The sequence below is a fragment of the Apodemus sylvaticus genome, chromosome 2 (genome assembly GCF_947179515.1).
Source record: "Apodemus sylvaticus chromosome 2, mApoSyl1.1, whole genome shotgun sequence".
In the NCBI taxonomy this organism is placed as follows: domain Eukaryota; kingdom Metazoa; phylum Chordata; class Mammalia; order Rodentia; family Muridae; genus Apodemus; species Apodemus sylvaticus.
The window spans coordinates 8,235,639-8,259,768 of NC_067473.1; the positions used below are offsets into that span (position 1 = coordinate 8,235,639).

At 45.8% G+C, this 24,130-nt stretch overlaps 3 protein-coding genes across 7 annotated transcripts in view; 2 read left to right on the forward strand and 1 right to left on the reverse strand.

Moving 5' to 3' along the window:
- Napepld (N-acyl phosphatidylethanolamine phospholipase D) overlaps positions 1-2,766 on the forward strand; it is a 44,262-nt gene extending 41,496 nt beyond the window's left edge. For all 5 annotated transcript variants that reach the window (XM_052173088.1, XM_052173089.1, XM_052173086.1 and 2 more), the window contains exon 5: positions 500-2,766. In XM_052173088.1, coding sequence (XP_052029048.1) covers positions 500-631 — 132 coding nt within the window. In that variant the 3' untranslated portion in view covers positions 632-2,766. The remainder of the gene's footprint in view (positions 1-499) is intronic.
- Positions 2,767-3,312: 546 nt separating this feature from the next.
- Positions 3,313-22,166, reverse strand: Armc10 (armadillo repeat containing 10). The gene is made up of 6 exons (XM_052173091.1): positions 21,857-22,166; positions 17,931-18,079; positions 14,465-14,599; positions 11,563-11,739; positions 5,471-5,542; positions 3,313-4,384 (listed from the first exon to the last, which is right to left on the reverse strand). The coding sequence occupies exons 1-6, from the start codon at positions 21,987-21,989 to the stop codon at positions 4,130-4,132; spliced, it is 921 nt and encodes a 306-aa protein (XP_052029051.1). The 5' UTR covers positions 21,990-22,166; the 3' UTR covers positions 3,313-4,129.
- Positions 22,167-22,539: 373 nt separating this feature from the next.
- Positions 22,540-24,130, forward strand: part of Fbxl13 (F-box and leucine rich repeat protein 13) — a 192,167-nt gene continuing 190,576 nt past the window's right edge. The window contains exon 1 of the mRNA XM_052173092.1: positions 22,540-22,614. Coding sequence (XP_052029052.1) covers positions 22,540-22,614 — 75 coding nt within the window. The remainder of the gene's footprint in view (positions 22,615-24,130) is intronic.

Consider the following 24,130-nt stretch of genomic DNA (forward strand, 5'->3'; position numbering starts at 1 on the left):
ATCCCTGGGTTCGAAATCTTTGCCTTCCAGGACATTTTGCCAAGGTACTTTGACCTTTTTAAGAAAGTATTCAAGTGTGCAGAAAGTGTGCAAAAACCACTCTGGAGCATGTTTTGTGTCATTTTTTATGGTCCTAAGATCACCATCTTGGTATTGATTCCAGTTACACTGAAATTGTGTCCTGAGATCAGGATCGGGTTTTGTGTAATCTAATGTCACTGATGCAGGGTGGCACGTGTGCACACACAGACTTTGGATGGACTTATTTCCGTCCAGTAGTCGACAATTGTAGCAGCTTTATAATTAATGGCTTCAGTTGGGCAAGAAGATGTGTTTGTCTGATTTTGCTAATAGTTCATTTAAAAAAAAAGTGATTGTTTTATTTGGGTAACTTTTGGTGTTTTGAATTTATTTGTAGTTTGTGTGCTTGTTTGGAGTAGCCGTCAGGTATCTGTGAGTATCTGGAGTCTAAGTTTTCCTTTTCTTCTGTCACTGCCAGCATTACTTAGAGCCGCCGGCGAAACTGAGCGAAGCTCTAGAGCGATATGGGCTTTCCTGTGAGGATTTCTTCACCCTGAAGCACGGAGAGTCGAGATACTTGAACACCGATAGAGCTTTTGAAGAAACTTGAAATTAGGAATTTTCAGCGACAACGAAGACTAAGAGATTCACAAATATTAGGACACTCTTCACATGGAAAACAATTTCTGCAAGTGTGTGTTTTGTTTTGTTTTGTATTATAACTTGCTAACTGATAAGACTCTCTTACATAAACTGTTGGGAGTCTAGGTATGGGTTATTTAAGAAACTGTCCAATATAGACTTTAAAAATGATACAAACATTGCAAAATATTATTTTTTATTAAAACACTATATTTTAGTGGCAGTAAAATTTCTGAGGTTGTGAAAAACTAATATTAATGTTCCATTTCTTTTTATATTCAGGACTTTCTACAAAGGAGTCAAGCTTACCTACCTAGATTACACACACACACACACACACACACACACACACACACACCTTTCTTATAGTTATATAATGATAAGCTTGACCTCCACATAGTGATTAACTGCTGGTCGTGGTAATGCACACCTGCAGTCCAGCACTCCAAAGGATAAGGCAGCCAGCTGACAAGTTCAAGGCCAGCCAGAGCTACAGTGAGAGGGGAAAACACAGCTCACATGCCAAATGTTAAGTGATTTTATTTTGTTAAGCATAAGAACATAGGTGTTTGGGCTAAATTTATTGTTTTTTTAAAATAGATTTTTTTTTATGGTGGTCAAATATACATCGCATAAAGTTACCATTTTAACTATGGTGAGAAGAAGCTCTTTGGCCTCAGGTATTTGTGTTTGTGTGCAGCCATGAGCATCGCGTACTTACACCCCTAAGAGGGCATCGTCCACACAGCCGCATTTCCCAGGTTCGAGGCTGATGGGCAGAGAAGGGAAGAGAGGGAGTATGTGGGGCCTAGACGTGGTGGACACATCACGGGCTCACTGGGACCGCTCTCCCTCTGCTTGGTCTGTCTTCTCTTTACGGATGGTGTCTCCTGTTCTCAGCCCTAGCCCCAAAGATGTCAGTAAGATGTATGTTTTACATGACTTGGATGTGGTATATATTTTTATATTAAATGACCTATAAGCACAATTGTACCTTTTAGCAAGCCATTGTGAACCACCTGTAGTTTTTTTGTTTTGTAAGATTGTGGGTATCTGCTGACCAGAGTCTTTGTCCCAGTACGCCTCTGCATTCACAGGTTTGTAATGTACCTTAAGGAAGTGAGCTGCCGGGGCTTAGTGAAGGTGCATTCTGCTTCTGCTTCCTAGACCCATGGTATAGAACATAGCAGGCTTTATATATATATCATATCAAATATTACATAGGGAGTACTCAATAATTTGATGCCTTTGCATGGGTGATGCATGTCACTTTGGCCTCTCACTGGAATTCTGTCCATCCCAAAACAAGTAACTCATATTCAGACCCAGTGCCACCATGTACAAGAGGGACGGACAATGTCAGCCTACCTCCCAAGGCAGAGAATACTTTTTTTAAAGCACTTTAGAAATCTAAGGGAGAAAACTTATGATATCACTCTGATGCAGACAGGCCCAGGAGGACAGCTGAGGAGCAGTGCTTCCCATGATGCATTGTTCCTGCCCGGACACCACACTGAGCACTTTGTGACTTTAGAGGGGAATGGCCAATACAAGCGACCCTTAGAATGTAGTGTTTTTATATAAAATGTCCTCATCATTCAAGGAGAAACGTGTGCTGTAACAGTGCGTGTGTAGTGAACGTGACTCAGAGGCATTAAAGCCACGATTCCATTTAAAGTCGGAGAACAGGGCTAGCAGATATGCCGTGGGCGCCAGCCTCAGGGCACACGCGACACCCGGTACCACTGCAGTCATTGTGTTACTGTAAGCCATACTGAAACTTATCTTAAGCAACTGATACAACTTAACTATTTCTCCACGACTGGCCTTGGTGGGTGCTTTTGTGTCCTCACATACTGTTCACGGCCGTCCACGTGATGTGTTCTGGCTCCCCGGAATGAATTGGGCCTGCCTCATATTTTTTTTTAGGCTTCCTCATGGTTTTGGTTTGCTTCTGTTTACATGTAAAAGTTCCTTTCGGTGTAAAATACACCAGATCTCTCTAATACAACCACCCTATTGAATGGTTTTCACTTTATTTTTCTAATCTACATTTCAAAGGATGTATGTGTAAAGTGAAAATAAATTTTGAAAAAAAATCTACTCTCGTTGTCTAATATACATTGTAAAAAAGTGTCTAATTTATCTTCTAAATAAATATTATAAAAGGATTTGAAAAGATAGCTGAACATATTTCTAGGGGCTTAGAGAACTGGCTCAGTGCCGAGAGGCCCTGGTATTGGTCTCAGTTACCCGCACCCACATGGTGGCTCACAATCGTCCCCTACTCCAGCTGCAACACCGGCCTCTGACCTTGTGGCCATACATACATTCGTGCAGGCAAAACACTCACACAATAAGACAAATTGGAAAAATTAAAAATGCATATATTGTAATTTTAGTCAAGTAAAATGTGATGAAATTTAGTAAAATAATGTCGGGGGGGGGGGGAGAAATTAGGTACACCTTACATTTTTCCTTTTTATTAAAAAATTATACAGTTTATGCTCAGTAAAAATCCAAACTACCGGTAGAAACAGGCACACAAAGAAATCCATGTACCCAGGTCCCAGTTCCATGCTCAGAAACTTTCCGTATCATTCTAGAAATGTTCTGTCCATGTATAAATGTGTTTATCATTACTAAGAGAAAAAAAAAAAAGACACGGGCCCCTAATACATTGTTTCACAGCATGCTTTTAGAAACAGCCATTTCATGGTTGTAGTTCTTCGTGCATCCACACAGACTCAGCAGGGCACTCTGTTTTAAAGAGCTGCTGTTTGGTCTGCCCGGCTGCCTATGGGTGAAAACCTGGATTGTTCTCCAGTATCTTACACAAGGGGGTAAGCAGTCAGGAAACATTTTCCATGTAACAGAAGTACAGTCCTACTGATCAGAAAGGCTGCGGGCAGTCTCATGATGAACTCAGACTTGGAAGCCGTATGGCGGGGCTGGCGGTGGACTCTTGAGCTGGCGGTGGACTCTTGAGCTGGCGGTGGTCACTGCTTTGAGCCACAAGGCTCTTGCTGTGACAGTGATAGTCTTCACCTTGGCACCTAGTACGGTCTCATGAGCAACTGCAAATCACTCCCAGGAGTTAGGATTGTACTGAGAAAGGCCACTCAGTTCATGTCAGGAAACCATTAAATACCTCGGTAAGTATCTTCCTCATATCATTTAATAGTAGTAGAAGCCTTCAAAATCATCACGAAGGGCATGGCCAGTCCGTCCATGATCGAGATGTTTGCCCCAGAAGTGATTCACCTCCTCTGAAGGTTCCAGACCACACTCAGTCCCCAAACCCCAAATCTGAACTCCAAAATCTAAACTTGTGAACATCATGTGGATCAGAGCTGCTCACACCGGCTTTGATTGCTTAGCTCCATCAGCTGAAGAACCCTCCTAAAGGAAGGTAGAGGCTCCTTGCAGTATTCTTTGATTCTTTAATAAAAATAGGAGCAACCAGTCAGAATTTCGGCTTAATTGCTAAAGCCTTCTCTTTCACATCCATATCATGATGACAAGCCAAAGCTTTCATTTTCTGGGCACATTCTTCTCCATACAACAGAAAAAACAATGAGCCTTTAGCAAAAGGAAGCTGATTAGCTGACCGGCCTTGCACTTTGAGGCAATTGTTTATATTCTGAAGCAGCGTAAGAGCCCGGAGAAGAATCTCATTTGCTACTTGGCCGTCATAAAGCGAAAGGAATGAGGGATCCACCTGAAGGAAGAAACACTGTCATTGTCATATCTTAGAACAGCACCCACTAGTTAACATGTAAAAGTCTGGCTCCAGGCAGCACCCCCACCCCTAACTTACACATGGTTAGTTTTTATTCCATGTTACAAGCGGAAATGGGATTTTGTTAGTGGCAAAACTAAGATTTCTTTTGGAACCCCAGAGTGTAGACATTTGGGAAGCTAACCATTTTAGGATCTATCCAGTTTTTGTAAGAACTCATTAGTTCAACCAGTATTGCTGCTTACACAGTTTGGGTAAGAGGAGGGAGCAGATGGCTCGATTTCTGCAGGCCGCCCACACGGCTTGGCCTTCTTCAGTGCGCAGGGACTGTTTCAACGATTTGTTACATGTTTTCAACAATCTTGATAGCTTGTTACATGGTCGCTTCTCCTAAGTTCCATGGGAACACTAGGAACCTGCTGGTGCTGGCCGAGTGCTCAGCGCTGGCCGAGTGCTCAGCACGGCCTCACACAGGGGGCTGAACACAGCTGTCTCAGCAAGTACTGAAGTACATGTGCACGGAGCAAACCAGATTTTAAAATGCAGTGACAGAAATATTCTGTAAATTGGGCAGAGATGGAAAGTTCGCTGGTGCCACAGAGAAGTTTTAAAAAACAAAATATGCTTAATGTTCATCTTCACAAATAATTCCTGTGAATGTTTTTGGGCAAACCTTTCCAGATCTGTTTGTCAAAATCTCTGCATGTGTGCGTTTATGAACTGGGTAGGTAATCTCTGCATGTGTGCGTTTATGAACTGGGTAGGTAATCTCTGCATGTGTGCGTTTATGAACTGAGTAGCTAATCTCTGCATGTGTGCATTTATGAACTGAGTAGCTAATCTCTGCATGTGTGCGTTTATGAATCAGGTAGCTAATCTCTGCATGTGTGCTTTTATGAACTGGGTAGGTAATCTCAGTATGTGTGCTTTTATGAACTGGGTAAGTAATCTCTGTACGTCTGCTTTTATGAACTGAGTAGTTAATCTCTGCATGTGTGCGTTTATGAACTGGGTAGGTAATCTCTGCATGTGTGCGTTTGTGAACCAGGTGGGTAATATACTTACTTGGACACTGAGTAGTCCTTCTGTCATGGCTGGATTCTCAGACAAATTCAAAAGCAGCTTCAAAACCTGAACCTGCCAACAAAATACTGGGTTTACTGGGTCAGCCAGCATGACCCTTCTCCCTGGAACCCCACTCTTACCCCACTTCCCGGACCTCAAGTCCTAGCTCCCGCCTTCTCCATGAAGTCTCTGCTCAGCCCCTCGAGTGCTCGGCACCACTTTCACAGAGGCCCCCACTGTCAGCGCCATCTAAAGCCTCACTTCTCTGGTCCAACTGCTGGGGAGACAGTGGGGAGACAGCAAGAACGCAGCAGATGCCTTCTCTGTACTGGAAGTCTGGTATGTGTTAAATCATCCTTTTTTTCCCTGTTTGTACATGTGTGTATTCACACATTCATGTATGTGCAAGGGGAGGCCAGAGTCTCCTTGCCTGCTCTTTGCTGAAGCACCGTCCTCACTTGAACCCGGAATTCACCAAGTCAGCTAGTCAGCCGCCTTGTTTTAGGGACCCCAGCTCACACCCGCTGCGCTGGGGTTCCAGGCAGGCCACCCACACCGTATTTCCAGGGTGCTTGTATTTGAACTCCTGATCTCGTGTCTGCCTGACAAACACTTCACACATAAACCCATCTCTCTCTTAAATCTCCTAAATCTCTTCGTTAGGAGTGCTGGGAAGGAGAATCTGGTCTCCGAAACAACAGAAATCTCTCAAAGCTTAGTTTAGTTCTCATGAGAGTTGTTACAATTCTGGAACAGTTTGGTCGTCACGACTCAACACTAGGATCCTTTTCTTTACTAGGTTTACGATGAGTCTTAGAGGATATCTTTTTTAAATGTGAAAAAAAATGTTTTTGGATCATTTAAATGGGAAGTGATATTAAAATGATTTTATAGCGAATCAAAATTCTAGCGCTCTTATCATCTCTGAAAAATTAGTAATAATTAGGATGTTTTAAAATGTTCACTTGATTTATGTGTATGAATCTTTTTGACTGCATACATGTATATGCACCGTGTGTGCATGTGGGGTCTGCAGAGCTCAGAAGAGGACACTGGAGCCTCTGGAACTGAAGTGACCAATGGCTACGGCGTGGCTGCTCAAAACCAGGCCTGGCTCCTTTGCCAGAGCAGCGCATACTCTTATGTGCTGAGCCACCTCTCCAGCCCCACCATGTCTCTTTGTAAAACCCACATTTTTTACAAGACAGCTGAAATTAAAGGGAGGAGAAGGCAGGTACTAAAGCCAAGAATACAGGAGATCGACACATGAAAGGAGATCGACACATCTCACCAGACCCAGGAAGGAACCAGAACGCACATTTTTATAACAAATTAAGCAGGCAATAGATACTGACCATAGATCTTTGGGGGAGAGGGTGATGGGATCAAACCTAGGGTCCCCTGGGCTAGGCAGGCACCACACTACCAAGGTCTACCTTGGATCTAGAACATTCTGTCATACAACCTGCAACTCCTTTGGCCACACATGGACTTAATTATTATGAAGGTGGTAAAGCTCTGGTTAGCCTCATTTTCATCGCCTTCTGAGTTCAGTGAAATGAACACATGGCGAAGCCGCAGCAGAAGAGAACAGGGTGAAAAGAAGAGCCCGATGCCAGAGGCCCATCTTCACCCACAGTGGGGACCCTGCCAACGCCAGAGGCCTGTCTTGCCCCACAGTGGGAGTCCTGCCAATGCCTGAGGCCTGTCTTGCCCCACAGTGGGAGTCCTGTTTATTCAGGATCGTGTTTTTCAGGCAGGTGCTTCTAGGGAAATTTATGGCCTCTTAGGACAGCCAGAGTGACTGCTGACCCTTCAGTGCCCTCCCAATGGCAACTGGGACATCTCAGCTGGCATGATGCTGTCAGCAATGCTAATATCAGTCTAAGAAATAAAGTGCCTGCCTGCAAAGTCTATGAAGGCTGGAGCAGAAAAACAGGAGCAAAAGCTGTGTAATAAATAGACAGCTCTGAACCTAGGAGACGGACCTGGGTATGAAGGTCTGCGCATAATCAACCAGAGGATGGTAAGGGCAGCAGCTGGCTGGTGTCTGAAATGTGACCTTGCACACATTTATGGACTACAGTTTGGTTTGAACATTTAAGTTCTGGGTTTTTCCCCCCTTTCTTGCCACAGGCGCCACCTTGTGGTGACCCAGGACATTTCAGCTGTTGGCTCTCACTGCAGAGAGCAAACACTTCCCAGGATTTGTTGAGTCAGTGGTGCAAGCACAGGTGGTTAGAGTACAGTGAAACAAGACCTTTAAAAGTCACTGGGGGGGGGGGGGGGGCATCTTCAGGAACATCCACAGTGGGCGCAGACAAATGGAAGGCTATGAAAGGCTCATCGGCACGTGAGAACCTGACCCTCAGCCTTTATGAAGAGACAATGCCATAACCGGTGGTCAGTTCCCACTAAAAGCTTAAATTTCTATCCTAGAAAAAATTCTAGGCAACGTGATAGAAGAATACAACAAAACAACACGATTCATCTTTTAAAACGTTGTAGACTTGATCAGCAAGACCTGAGACACACCTATGTAGCTGCCTGCCTCAGAACTGAGTTAGAGTTCTTCCTGGGTTCTGGGTAAAGCAGCTGCAGAGACAGTCAAGGGAGAAGTTTGTGCATACAGGAATAACATTACAGCACCCAGGGAAAAAAGCATTTCCCTGGGTCCTAAAAACGCTGAAGTCATCTTCCACCGGGGAGAGAGATGCAGAGGGCTGGAAACAGCCTGGGGCCGGAGCAGTACAGCTGGGGCTGGGCAAGCTCCTGTGTTTAATTTTCAATGCCTGGGTATGTCTTAGACCAGGAAGTGCAGAAAACCTGCATACAAACACCCCAGAAGCACTGGACCACAGTGAGGCGCTTACGTACAGTGCCTCATCCTGATAACCCCAAAAGTACTCAGATGATGCCAGACACTTGGGGTACATCTTCATAATGGTCCTTCCTAAATACTAACACAGCCAACAGTGGTGCTTACCTACACATCTTGGCACCTGGGAGGCTGAAACAGGAGAGTCAGAGTTTCAGATCAGCCCAGGACACACAGTGTAGTCTCATAATGATGATGATGATGATGGAGGAGGAAGAAGAGGAGGAAGGAAGGAAGGAAGGAAGGAAGGAAGGAAGGAAGGAAGGAAGGAAGGAAAAAAGAAAATCCAACTTGGAGCCAGCTAGATGACTCAGAAGGAAAAGCCCTTGTAGCCCAACAACCAAACACAATTCAAGTCCCCAGCTGGAGAGATGGCTCGGTGGTTAGAGCACCGGCTGCTTTTCCAGATGTACAGAGTTCAGTTCCCAGCACCCACATGGTGGCTCACGACTATCTGTAATGGGGTCCAATGCTCTCTTCGGCTATGCAGATGTACGTGTCAACAAAACACACAATGTACATAAACAAATAAATCTTACAAAGACAAAGTTGTCCTCTGATTTCCATGTACACACTGTGGCATACACCCTTTCCCATCATATATGCAAATAATAAATAAAATTTAAAGATAAAATCACATCCAGTACAATCAAATACCCATGCATTTTGCTTTCAGTTGTCTACGAGAACACAAGTCTACCATTACAACTAGCCAATATACACACTTCTGTGTGCTTTAAAAACACAGCAATAAGAATGGACTTTAACACGAGAGATCTATTCAGACTTCTGAGGTGTCTCCGGAGGCCTCAGCGGCCAGCTTCCCCCCGCTGCCTCCCATATTTGTACAACTGAACCAGTGAGGCCTTCCTGCATCTGATTGCCTTCACATAACACTGCATGGCTGTGGTGTAGGAGGATTTCAGCAGAGAATGGCTGAGCCAAGCCATTTTGTGGAGAAGGTAATGGAGGGCTGGGAAACAGCACAGCTGTGCAGTACATGCCTGGGTTCCATCTTCAGGACAATATAAACCCAGGGAAGGCAGTGCGCGCCTGTGACCCCAGCACTCAGAAGTATCGGGAGGATAAGAAAGAAGCCCAGGGGCAGCCTCTGCTCCACAGTGAGACTGAGGCCAGCTCAGGAGATTCATCTCCAAATTCATGTAGAGGAGAAAGAGAAAACCGATTCCACAAAGCTGCCCTCTGACTTCCACATAAGCTTCATGCCACACATCCACCATAAACACACACACACACACACTATAAATACATACATACATGCACACATACATCCACCATAACACACACACATCCACCATAAACACACACATTCCATAAACACATCCACCATAAACACATACACACACACACACACACACACACTATAAATACATATATACATGCACACATACATCCACCATAACACACACACATCCACCATAAACACACACACTCCATAAACACATCCATACATCCACCATAAACACACACACACACTATAAATACATACATACATGCACACATACATCCACCATAACACACACACTCCATAAACACATCCACACATCCACCATAAACACACACACACACACACTATAAATACATACATACATGCACACATACATCCACCATAACACACACACTCCATAAACACATCCACACATCCACCATAAACACACACACACACAATAAATACATACATACATGCACACATACATCCACCATAACACACACACATCCACCATAAACACACATACTCCATAAACACATCCACGCACACACACACATACATACATCATAACACACATATCCACTATAAACACACACACTCCATAAACACATCCACACATCCACCATAAACACACACACACACACACACACATCCATCCATTCACCATAAACACACACATATACACATAACACACACACATCCACCATAAACACACATACTCCATAAACACATCCACGCACACACACACATACATACATCATAACACACATATCCACTATAAACACACACACTCCATAAACACATCCACACATCCACCATAAACACACACACACACACACATCCATCCATTCACCATAAACACACACATATACACATAACACACACACATCCACTATAAACACACATACTCCATACACACACACACACACATGCACACACATACACACACACATCCACCATAAACATACACACACCATAAACACACACACCATAAATACACACACACCATAAACACACACACACATCCACCATAAACACACACACACACATCCACCATAAACACTTATTCACCAATAAAAAAATAAAAAAATAACTCCCTTTTTTAATAACTGAAGCAGGCTGGTAGGAGGCAAAGGCCGCCTCCAAGCCTGTGAGCCTTGAGAGCTCATCCCTGCGACCCCGTGTTGTGGGCGCTGACTCCTGCTGACCTCCCTTCCTAAACAACAGTGGTGACATCTGCATGTGACATGAATAGGGAGAGGGAGGCAAGGGGGGGGCGGGCAGGGCTGAGGGGGAGACGCTGGGGAGGAGGAGCAGGAAAACAAACAAATACAAACCACACAGAAAAAGGAAATCAACAGAACCCATCGCTTCATATGCTAATCTTAGAGACTGGTCAATCCTGAGGTAGACATAGCTGCAGCTTCCTGTCCTTTTCCTCACAGTCCTTTTCCTTCCTGTTTCTGGGTGATGATCCCAGGGATCCCAGAACATGATTTTACTGATTCTCAGAAAACGGCCACCCACCAAGGCAAGAAACCCAGCACTCGATCTCCACAAACGGATTCTGCAGTTCAGTATTAGGGATAAAAGTGATACACTTTCTTGGGTTTCTATAAGTATAAACTTTAAGAGGACTATTTTTTTCTTTCAGATGCAGGGTTTTTCTATGTAGTCCTGCCCATTAGGATTTGCTCTATGGACCAGGCTGATGGTGAACTCACACAGATCTACCCGCCTCTGCTGGGATCAAAGGCACCACTATCTTTTCAGGACATCACAGGGTTGAGATATGGTCTGGTGTTTCATATCTTTGTTCTTTTTCCTCTCTGGAACTCATTACTTAGACTCATAGAAACCCGCCTGCCTCTAGCGTGTGGGGTTAAAGGTGTGTGCTGAGCCGCCACACAAGGGCTGGCCAGAAATCCAATCTCAGTAAGTCTGAGGCCACAGCTCTTCCAGACTGACTGCCCCACATCCTACCTTGGTGCTTCCATTCCCGGTGAGCAGCAGGTGGAACAGGCCAGCGATGTAGCCGCCGAGCAGGTGCTGGTGGTCATTGGTGACCGTCATGTTCGTCAGGAGCCTCAGTCCAGCCAGCTGCACTGCAGAGTTCAGGGGATCGGCAAAGACATCCTCACAGACTTGACGGACATAGATCTGCAGGTGAGAGGAACCACTGAGCAACTCTGGCTCCCCAGAAACTTCTACTGAGCGGCTACTTTTCTGCACAGTAGAGGAGGGTTGGCGGCTCAGGATGAATGAGTTCCTCAGAAAAGATGGCATTTGTGTCCGGCCCTCCAACTTTGGTGACCATTTGACTTAAAGCTGCCTTTGTTAATAACCTGGCATTGTGCTGAGACCCAAAGGCCTAACTTTAGCTCAAGACTGCTCTTGTGTAGTGAGGCGAGCACATGTGCTTTGGCGTGTTCGTGAGTGACCCTGCACTGCTGTTAACCTCCACTGGTGAGCACAGTGAAGCATTTGGAAGTACTTACATCTCAGGCATGAGTTTCCAGACCAGAGAAATTATTACTAAGTCTGAATGCCATCAAAGAACTATGAAATGTTTCTAATTTCAGGTACCAAGAAATGATCAACTAACTGTCCAATACACATTATTAATGTCTGTGAGACACTCCAAAGGCACCCATGCCACCACAGATGTAACAATAAGGACACAGAGATCAAGTGTTTAAGCTCTAAATTACACTTAGAAGTCAACTGTCTCCCTTCAGTCAGTTTTATTGTCTCTCCATACTTTAAAAAGCGGCACCGACTCCTGGTTGAAGGTGAGGGTGGAACCTGCACAGGCGGACTGGACGTCTGTCTGAGTGTAACAGTTGGAACCTGCACAGGTGGACTGCACGTCTGAGTGTAGCAGCTGGAACCTGCGCAGGTGGACTGCACATCTGAGTGTAACAGCTGGAACCTGCACAGGCGGACTGGACGTCTGTCTGAGTGTAACAGCTGGAACCTGCACAGGTGGACTGGATGTCTGCCTGAGTGTAACAGTTGGAACCTGCACAGGTGGACTGCACATCTGAGTGTAACAGCTGGAACCTGCACAGGTGGACTGCACATCTGAGTGTAACAGCTGGAACCTGCACAGGCGGACTGCACGTCTGTTTGAGTGTAACAGCTGGAACCTGCACAGGTGGACTGGATGTCTGCCTGAGTGTAACAGTTGGAACCTGCACAGGTGGACTGCACGTCTGAGTGTAACAGCTGGAATCTGCACAGGCGGACTGCACGTCTGTTTGAGTGTAACAGCTGGAACCTGCACAGGTGGACTGGATGTCTGAGTGTAACAGTTGGAACCTGCACAGGCAGACTGGACGTCTGAGTGTAGCAGCTGGAACCTGCACAGGCGGACTGTTCATCTGAGTGTAACAGTTGGAACCTGCACAGGCAGACTGGACGTCTGAGTGTAGCAGCTGGAACCTGCACAGGCGGACTGTTCATCTGAGTGTAACAGTTGGAACCTACACAGATGGACTGGACGTCTGAGTGTAACAGTTGGAACCTGCACAGGTGGACTGCACGTCTGAATGTAGCAGCTGGAACCTGCACAGGCGGACTGCACGTCTGAGTGTAACAATTGGAACCTGCACAGGTGGACTGCACGTCTGAGTGTAACAGTTGGAACCTGCACAGGTGGACTGCACGTCTGAGTGTAGCAGCTGGAACCTGCACAGGCGGACTGCACGTCTGAGTGTAACAGTTGGAACCTGCACAGGCGGACTGTTCATCTGAGTGTAACAGTTGGAACCTGCACAGGTGGACTGCACGTCTGAGTGTAGCAGCTGGATGGAACCTGCACAGGCGGACTGGACGTCTGAGTGTAGCAGCTGGATGGAACCTGCACAGGTGGACTGGACGTCTGAGTGTAGCACCTGGAACCTGCACAGGCGGATTGGACGTCTGAGTGTAGCAGCTGGAACCTGCATAGGCGGACTGGACATCTGAGTGTAGCAGCTGGAACCTGCACAGGTGGACTGCACGTCTGAGTGTAACTTACAATACTTCCATCAGTTGTTCATCTTCATCTTTTACCCACTCTCCTGCAGATTTGCTTTTTCCTCATGACCTTAGAAGGGCTGATTCCTTCTTGGCTTACTTAGGTCAAAACTAACGCCCCATCTGTGTCTCTATTTTGTACCACAAAACAGAGTTTAAAAACAAAAACACTGAGTTGTGTTTGTGGTTTTTTTAACTTACCGAGGCTTTCTGCTGGTGTGTGCCCCACACATCTGGCTTCATTCTTTTAACACCCCTGAATTAGGTGGAAATCCACCTATGGTGCCTAGAGATGGTGCTACCCTAGTTTCCGTGGTCGGCCTGTCTAGACCCGCCAGCTCCCAGCAATGACACAGAGACTTATTACTTAGGAAAGCTTAGGCCACAGCAAGGCCGCCTCCCAGCTAGCACGTCTTACTTAATCAACCCGTTTACTCTAGGCCTTGTGGCCTGTTTCGGTTCACTCAGTCCGATTCCCCTGCATCTGGCTGGTGAATCCCTGAGCCTGAATCTTTCCCAGAGCTCCTATCTCCACCTATCCTCTCCTGCCTCGCTACAGGCCCTCAGCTCTTCACTGAACCAATCAGAAGGTGATGGAGAAGAATGTTTACAGGTGACATTTCCTTAAAATAACAATACCAAAGTCTGTCAGTGCTGGGCTTTCTGCAGGCACAGAAATCAACATCTGAATAATGCAAAGACAACCTTTACACAGTGCACAAGAACATTATCTCAATCAGTTTTTGTTTCTTTAAGGTCATTGTTGCCCGGGAGGTTACAGAGCACCGTTAGCTTCACAGCCGACCCAAGTCACTTTCTCCTTTGTACAGACACCTGAGGTATTTTTTTATCCCAGACAACTTACCTTTATCTTAGTTTGATTTTCGACATTGACACTCAGGTTATTTAGGGCATTTAAAGCTTTCTCTTTTATACTTTGGTTCAGGGAGTTGATTTTGTTTCCAACAATTGGGATACCACCCAACTCACGAATAATGGCCTAAGAGAGAGGAGAGAATGAACCATAGCTTCAGTACGCAGCCCTTTTACGGATTGCATGCATGTAGAAATGCAACTAACATTAACACTAGAGAAATGATCTTCACATATATAAATCTTTCTTTTAGAGACTTTTCTTACTTACATTGTGTGTGTGTGTGTGTGTGTGTGTGTGTGCACGTGCAGAGAGCAACCTCAGCTGTCATTCCTTTTTACTTTTATTTTCTGAGACAGCTCTTGCTTTGGCTGGGACTCACTAAGTATGGACATGCAATATTTGGAAATACCTCTTATATTCTAAGGCTGGATCTAATATCTTAAGTTGATAATACACCTGGAAGTCACTTAAGATTGCTAGCTTACTGTGTACTCAAAGCCGGGCGGATGGTGGCGCACGCCTTTAATCCCAGCACTTGGGAGGCAGAGGTAGGCGGATTTCTGAGTCTGAGGCTAGCCTGGTCTACAAAGTGAGTTCCAGGACAGCCAGGGCTACACAGAGAAACCCTGTCTCAAAAAAACAAACAAAAACAGCAACAAAAAACCCCCCAAAACCCCTGTGTACTCAAACTGTTTTTACCTGCTTTAAGAGAATATATATATGTATATATATATACATACATACACACACACATACATATACATATATATATATAAATATAAAATCAACCAACCTTGCCTTGGGTTTCCCTACTCAATCAGCAGTCAATGTTCACAACCTAAACGAATGCACACCTGCACCCCTGAGTTATGTAATTTCTTGCCCCTGACCCAGAATAATGCATGTTATTATCCTTAATCATTTGTTGAAAGCAGCAAACACAGAATAGATTTCTGTAAAGTGTCTCATCCTTCCCAACATGATGTTTTCTATTCTGTTTGTGGTGGTTTGAATGAAAATGGCCCCCATAGGCCCATTGGGAGAAGCCTTATTAGGAGGTGTGGCCTTGCTGGGGTAGGTGTGGCCTTGCTGGGGTAGGTGTGGCCTTGCTGGAGTAGGTGTGGCCTTGCTGGGGTAGGTGTGGCCTTGCTGGAGTAGGTGTGGCCTTGCTGGGGTAGGTGCGGCCTTGCTGGAGAAAACTGGAGGCAGGCTTTGAGGTTTCAGATGCTCAAGCCAGGCCTCAAGGCTTCTAATTTCCCGACCTGCTTGCTGCCTGTTGACCCTGATGAGGAACTCTCAGCTCCTTCTCCAGCCCCATGTCTGCCCGCATGCCACCATGCTTCCCTCTGAGACAGCAGTGGACTAAACCTCTGAACTGTAAGCCAGCCCCAATGAACTGTTTTCCATTATAAGACTTGCCATGGTCATGGTGTCTCTTCATGGCAGTAGAAACCCTGACTAAGACACTGTCCAATAAATGAAGAGCGAGGCTCTCTGTAGGCACAGACATTGCGCATGGGCAGACACCAGGCACACACACAGGGACTCATGTCACACAGACAGGGTCGGTCAAGGATACATGGGAAGCAGGGTTAAAGGCGACACGATGCGTTATGGTGCCCGGAAGCTGATCACTACTGCGTACAATCTGTGCAACCACGTCCACGAGGCTGACTCTGAGGAGCCTCAGGGATCACTGTCTGCCTCCACCTTGCCAGCCCTGAGATGACCAGTGTAACCCACACCTGGCTTTTGGCTTTCATTGGAGTGCTGGGGACTGAACTCAGATCCTCATGTTTGTAAGGTGAGCCCTTTACCTACTGAGCTTAATTTTACATTTATACGCCTAATTTTACATTTACGTATTTATTTATTTTCATTATCTACTTACTTTTCTTTTGGGGTGTGGGGCTGGGTGAGAACATCCATGTCTATGGGATCCCATAGGAACTATGTGAGCCAGAGGTACTGTTGCTCCGAAGCTGTCTTATTTGACACAGGGTCTCCCAGTAGGATCTGAGGCTTGTTGCTTAGGATGCCCTTAAGCCAAGGAGCCCTGCAGACGACCTGCCCTGCAGACGACCTGCCCTGCTGCCCTAGTGCTGGCATTACCATGGGTTGTGGGTTTGGTCTAACGCTGCTAATATTATGTTAATCTGGTCCCCAAAATTGCACCTGAATCCACACATCCACACATAAAACACTGGGGCAGCCTGTCCCCTGTTGGTTTTATTTGGAAATAAAGTTGCCAGCAGCCAATGTCTGGGCAGGGAGTCAGAGGTGGGACTCTTTGGATTCCTGGGCAAGGGACAGAGGAGGAGGGAGACTGGCTGTCCTGTGGGGGAAGGAAGGCCTGAGAGCTGTGGGACAGAGTGACAGTCGTCATGTAGGTGCCGGGAATGCAGCTGAGGGACTGCAGGTCTGGGTCCGGGGAAGCAAAGATGGAATATAGATTTTAGTAAGTAATAACTCAGGAATATGGGATGAGGGTACATCGGCCACATGGAGGTTAAGACGTGGCCCAGCCATTGAGCTGTTTAAGACATATCCAAATATAAAGGCTGCGTGTGTGTGTGTGTGTGTGTGTGTGTGTGTATGTGTGCCTTTCATTGAGAACCCAAAACATTGGGGCGGGTAGCAGGCAATCACACACTGCCTCTGGGACCAATTTGAATATCATTAATTGGGTTCAACTACACAGTGCCTTCTGGGATTACAGGACATGGCACCATGCCCATTTTACATGGGACAGTGCACTTTACCCACTGACCTAGCTCCCTTTGTTTACACACACACACACACACACACACACACGCATGCACACACACACACGCATGCACACACACAATATACATGAATGGAGTCGTTTGTATGCTTTGATATATGTATACATTGTGTAAACACCTTAAATGCATGTCTTTCCCCAAACATTTGTCACTTTTAGTGGCAAAACCATCAACATTTTTTAGCTCAAAAATAAATTTCCATCAGTGTGAATGTTAACATGAAAAAAAACTGTTGAAAAAAAACACAAACTGTTTTTCCTCATGCTCTATGGGGGAAGAACATTCAAATTATTCTCTTGGGTCTCAACCATTTACACCAATTTGTGGTTACCACTGGCTGAAGGACCACCTACCTCAGGTCCTCTCCACCAAGACTGGCTGTCTCATTAAAACATATACTTAAAGGCTAGATATGTTCACTGTTTGAAGAAGGCATTGCTCAACTTTAAGTAAAAGACCAGTTTCTGCTTAGTGTTGAACAGGAACTATTATGAATGTGATTTGAGTGTCCAGCCTCTCAGAAATTACTTTCTGTGACATTATCTGGCTGTGATTTTCTGAAGCAAGGTAAAGCAAATACTGTTGTGAACCCAAGTGGCCACACCATGAGAGGATCGGCTCTGAGAGGAATGAGGCCACGGCTCCTAGAGTTGAGAGAGGAGGCTTACTTGGTTAGTGGAAAAGGCTGCATTATTTCCCAAGGTGACCAAGGCTTTTTCAGTAATTATAGGATCATCAGTTGACTCCAGCAGGTACAGAAGTTTCTCAAGCTGTTCCGCATTTAAGATCTCATCATAGGAGCCATCAGTTAGGTCTTCTGCATAAGAAGAAAGCCATTTAGAATTCATTGAAAATCACCAGTGATGTGTTTTATTTTTAATGTGTGAAATGTTCAAACACATACTCTGATACTAGGCACAGTTGTTTGGTTTTTTAAAGCTAACAACTTTCAAGTATGAGAGAAAAACCACAGGGCAGGCAGTTGGCATCTGCTGGGCAGAGGGAGATGGGAGAAGAGGAAGGAGGAAGGTCATGGCTTCAAGAATGCAAGTGGTGTCAGCATGGAGGCTGCCTGTGGGAGGGGAAGGAGCTACTGAGGCCTGGGGAGGGGCAGTGTGTGGGGAAGCCTGCTTACACTTTTCCCTTGACCAGAGTCTGAGAGGATAAAGAAAAGAAAATGTTAAGTCGTTTCTGAGTTGGCAGGCCAAATGTCAGAGGCTCAGTAGATGGCTGCCTGACACTGTTTTAGGCACTTTAGATGCCTCCCTCCCCTGCAGATCTAGATCTTCCTTCCTATCTCTCTCTCTCTCTCTCTCTCTATCTATTTATCTATCTCTCTCTCTCTATCTCTGTATATGTGTTACAGGATTTTCCATGTCCAATCATATTAGGGTAGTGGAAGGCCTATGATTGGACAGGAAAGGGAAGGTGGAGCTAGGAGTTGGGGGGACAGAGGTTGCAGAAGGAGAAGGAAGAGACTGGACATGGCTTCGGATGTGGACCTGTGTGGTGTTTACTAGCCACAAAAAGCCAAGTTTTTATAAGGATAGAAATATTGAGATAAAGCTTTTATCATTATCAATTGGCTCTTAAGTCACTGTATTGGCATCTTGTGAATTATGATATTACTGGTACATAAATTTGATTGGTTAATTAAGCTTTTAAGAGTTTTGATTTACTTGGTTACTGGAATGTGGGCCCGCTGATTATAGGGGTTTATGGCGGAGAGAAAATACAGCTGAGATGTTATGGGAGGAATGCTGGAAGAGAACGGCTCAGCGGCGGCGAGGACACAGAGCAGGACCCCAAACGGACATGGTGCTGAGGCCTGGCAGGGCAGAAGAGTTGTGTATGTGAGTACACTGCCTTCAGACATCCCAGAAGGCATCGGGTTTCATTACAGATGGTTGTGACCCACCATGTGGGTGCTGGGAATTGAACTCAGAACCTCTGGAAGAGTAGTCAGTGCCCTTAACCATGTTTTATATCATTTGATTCTCAGGCATCCCTAGAAGGAAGATACTACTATTATTCTGAGTTTATGTAGGAAACAAAGGCCCACAGCCATCAAGCATTAGCCAATGGGCAGACGATATATGTCTGTTAGTTAGGCACTGCATACAAACAGCATGTACCCCTAATGCTGACAGCATCTTGTCTTTTACTTTAAGCATCAGGTACACCTATCTGATTGGATGTTTGCCTAAAGAGCATTGATTATGGCATTGGTTTTTGTACTACGTAGAGTGGAGCCATTATCCTTTTAAGAGTCTAAAAGGCAGAAACCTATGGAAATAGCTCAGTCATTTTCCCAGGGTGGTGCTGTGTGATTCATCCACATACAGGCTTCCTGCTAGATATATTCTGAGTTTTAGAAATTATTACAAATGAAATCTTTTCAATTGAATTTATATTGAATTCTTTCACATATTACCTAGTTATAAGAAGCCACTAAGTGTATTTTTTGTTGTATTCTAGCTAGCTTACCATTTCTACTGTTTGGTTAATTTTCTGGCACTTTTCTGGCTCAAAATGAGTCATTTACAAATTAGAATTTTATTTCTTTTCCTATAATTTTGCTTCCTTTGTAATACTTAATGGGTTTTAGGATTTTTTTTTTTTTCTTGGTGAGATGTCTGGGACTCCAGGACAATGCTAAATAGTTGTGATAGAACCTCTCCTATTTTTGAACTTAATAAAGATGCAATTACTGTTTTAATATTAAATACCTTTAACTAAAGTATCTTTGCCTTTGCCTTTTGATAGGTGTTCGCAATCAATTTAGGAACATTTCCTTCTATTCTTAATGGTACAAGTTGTCAGAAATACTATTTTAATAACTCTTAGTTTTTAAACTACATAACTAGTATAACTGTATAACCAGTATGTAGTTTTTAAAAATATATTAATGCAATAATAACATATAATTCTCCATATATGTCCATCTGGCCTCTGTATATTATTTCCCTGATAGATTTTCTTTAGTAAATGATAGAATGAGTTTATATCATATCGGTCAGGTTCTTAAATCAAGTTGAATGTTTTGATACTGTTTCCATCTTTTTCACTGGCCTCAGGGTGTCTTTGCTTGGGAAACACTCGTTTTGGGAGACAGGTTAGCCTAGACTGGCCCTGACTCTTATCTTCCCACCTCAGCCTGCTAGCGCTGAATTAGAGCTTGGCAACACCTTCCTCTGCTGGACCAACAACCTTCCCAAGATTACACACTTCTCAACAGTTTAAGAGAAGAATAGATTTCTCTCAAATATAAGGGTAGAACTTTAGGAAGGGGCTGTCGGAAATCTATTTTTAAAGCTATCTGACCCTGGCTTCCTTCCAAAGTGTAGTGGTGCATGCTGTCAGACCCAGCAACCTGGGAGATGAGACAGGAGGATCAGAAGTTCAAGTTTTCTGCTATGCTGTGAGTTCCAGTCCATGGATACATCAGATCTTCTGCCTTATAAAAGTAAAACAAAGAAAAAAACCACCACTAACAATAAAAACCCACCAAAGTATTCTTGTATAGAAATATTTGACAGAGGGCAAAAAAAAAAAAAAAAAAAAAAAAAAAAAAAAAAAAAAACCACACTCTCTCTCTCTCTCTCTCTCTCTCTCTCACACACACACACACACACACACACACACACACACACACAAACCAACAAAACGAAAAACCCTACAAATCAGGCTTTGTAAGGGCAAATGCTCATTTTCAAAAACTTCTTTCCTCTGTGACCAGAGGGAAAGGTTCCATGCACTCCCCTTCCTTACAGCATTTCCTGGAGGAAATGGAAGGCTGGAATACAAATCCACGGTTGTTCCTGGTCCCTTCTAGTAAATGCAAATTTTGAAAAGTAAATGCTAGTTGTACAACCCAAAGACGTGTGTTTTTTACCTGCCTTTTGGTGCCTTATTTTCGTTCTGGGGAAAGGCAATTTAGCTCCCACCAATAACTGCCTGAACAAATACATTAAAAACAAATACATTTCTCTACCTTTAAGGGAGGCAGGTTTTGGTTGGCAGATTTTAATTCAAATAGTTTCCCCCAACAGTTTTCACGACGTAAACGATCCTTTTAGAAGGGTGTGTCTCCAAGGCTGAGGTTGCAGGGATGCTACGGATGACTTAAAGGTACCTCCCAGGACAGGTGCCAGCCACAAAGTGCTGGCAGAATTGCATCTCAGGGATCCATTCTTCATATAGCTACGAGCTAAGTTTCAACCCAGGCTTGAGGCCCCTGAGAACCTTCTCACAGTAAGGGGCATCTCTTTGGTAATAACACAAAGGCTCAGGTCAAACTTTAAAATGAGAGGCAATCAACTTGGCTCGGAGAAACCTCCACTCTCGGCAGTGAAGCCGAAGGGAAGTAACAGGACTCTCTGGGCAATGTTTTCAGTCCTTATTTTAAACAAAGAAGTGGGAGCAGGGAAGCGGCTCAGGATCCACCCAAGGCAACCTGGGCTTCCAGACTCGTCTACCTCCGGCCTTTCTCCCCATGCAGTAGCGAGTATCTAGGGCACCTCCGACCCAGCCTGGCCTGAGGTGGTTCCGGAGCCCCGAACCAGTCCACCTGCCGGGCAGCCCCTCGCCTCACCTGCGGACCGGGAAGGGCGCAGCCGGCGCCCGCCTCGCCGCGGTCCCCGAGTCAGCCGGTAGATACAGTAGCAGGCGCCGGCGCCCAGGACCAGCCCTGCTGCCACCCAGCCCACGTCCCGCGCGCCACCCATGCTGCTGCCACCGAGCTGCAGAGAGCCGGGAAGCCAGGGCCACACACAGGTGCAGCTGGGCCAGAACCAGCCCAGAGAAAGGAAATGGGGTTGGAGCTCCGCCTTCCGGAAGCCGCCCTGCTAAATCGGAAGCCCTCCCACCCTGTGCGCTGCGGTTCCTTTCACCAGGCAGGCGGGATGCCCCTAGTGCATGCAACTTTTTCCTGGACCAAGACCCGGACTGCCCGACGTGGAGTCCCGACCCTAGCTCCGCCCTAACACTCACGCTCCGGCCCAGCCATGCCCCGCCCTCCTATTTTACCCCGCCTCGGCCAGTCCTGTCCTGCCCCGCCCCCACCCCGCTATGCCCCGCCCCCGCCATGCCCCGCCCCTCTGCACTAGCCCCTCCCCCGTTTCCCCTCCTCCCCCTCCCCCTCCCCGCTGGGTTCTTTCTACTGACTGAGAATGTTTGGCTCCTCCTTTGTGGTTGCCAGGCAACGCCCCGCACGTCCCTCCTCAGCGTGGACCGCGGTATCCTACAAAACGCAGTTTCTCAGTCCTGCTTCTGACCATGGCTTCGCTACGCAGTGCTGCCCCCAGGCTAAGGAGCTACTTCAGGGACAAGTACATCCCTCAAATCTGTGAGGTACTGGAACCGCATAGCCTCTCACACAGAGGGTGCGGGAAAGACCAGGGAGAGGCAAGAAGATTCCCAGAGCTGGACCTGGGAAGGAGCAGGATGGGGGAACTTGAAGTCAATTTAGGGTAACTAGAGAGAGAGGGGGTGGGATAGAGAAGGCCGAAGGGTGACGGTGGCTTAAACAGAGGTGGGGATGACAAAGGAAGGGGAGGGGGAAGAACACAGGGCCTGAGTTGGAAACCCCGAGTGTCAAATACTAAATTCTATTATGGAAGAGCATCTTAGGCAAGAAGTGAGCAGTGAACCACTTGAAGACAAAAGACTTCAGGGGTTCTGGGTGTGAGCGTTGCCTCGCTTGTCTCTTGGTAGCAGGAGGGAAGAAGAGCCATCTGCCTCTGGGCGCAGCTTCACAATACACCTTTTTAGAGATCGCCACCCAGCAAGACCCGAGGTCTAGGTTTCAACAAAGAAATGAATTTCAGGGCCAACCTGTATGAAGCGAAGCTGTCTTCGTTAAACGCAGAAAGGAAGGTGCACTAGTAGAGAGAGTAGAACACACCTGGTCAGACAGTTGTGGGCTTCTGAAGGGAGTCGACCTTAAGTGTCTTCACAATGCAGACATACGTGTATTTTTTTTTCTTGCGACTTTCAAAGTTACATTTCTAAATGTTGCCAAGAAACCACCACCCCTTTTCTTTCTTTCTTCACTTTACATTCCGATCTCAGCCCATCCCCCCCTTCTCTCCCAGTCCTTTACAAATCCCTCCCCCATTACTCCCTCCTCCTATCAGAGGTGAAGGGGAAACCCTCCTTGAGTACCACCCCCAACTTAGTCCCAGCAGGATAAACACTCCCCTTTTACTAAGATCACCCAGAGTATTTGTTGTTTGTAACAAGGTTAGATTAACAATTGAAGTTTCTTTTCCTCTCAGTAACTAAAGTTGTATAGCGCATGTACAAGCAGCTTCTTTTAGTTCTGGGAGTGGGGAGGCCAGGAAGAATTCAAGATAATGTGTCATTTTGACCTTATGTAAGCAGAGCCTAATACTGGCCTTGGGCCCTGATGGAGGTGTGCAGGGATACAGCAACTAGCCCTGAGGGAGCACAGCTTAAGTACTGCCCATTAGGTCCTTAGCAGCAGACTTGAGTCCTTTCTGAGCAGTGACATCAGTTCTGAGGGAGCAGGGTTTCCTCCTCGACCCTCTGCCTCCAGCCACCATACTCCCCTTTGCCCTGCCTCAGGAGGGACAGTACAGTATTGAAAACCAGGTTTTATACTCCTGGAGGTAGGGAGCTGAGGCATCGCTGGTGACTCCCATTTGCCTGTAAGTCGTTGGTGTATACAGTAGGAGTTCCGAGCACATGACACAATGGGGAGAATGAGGGAGTTCTGGGGCAGAGAGAAAGTGCCATTCAACTTCCTGGGCGATTGGCTGGATGGGTTTGCCCTGCGGTTTTATCCAGATGAGCCCTTCAGTCACCTCTGCTCACACATTCACAGCAGGTGCAAGAGAGGGCTTGG

What these genes read in the sequence shown, in the direction of transcription:
- Armc10 (XM_052173091.1), bottom strand. Translation starts at nt 21,989, where the DNA reads ATGGGTGGCGCGCGGGACGTGGGCTGGGTGGCAGCAGGGCTGGTCCTG. An exon ending in AAAATCAAACTAAGATAAAG is followed by an intron (nt 11,740 to 14,464) that starts GTAAGTTGTCTG and finishes TCTCACCTGCAG; the next exon opens with ATCTATGTCCGTCAAGTCTG. An exon ending in CCGGGAATGGAAGCACCAAG is followed by an intron (nt 5,543 to 11,562) that starts GTAGGATGTGGG and finishes TTTTGTTGGCAG; the next exon opens with GTTCAGGTTTTGAAGCTGCT.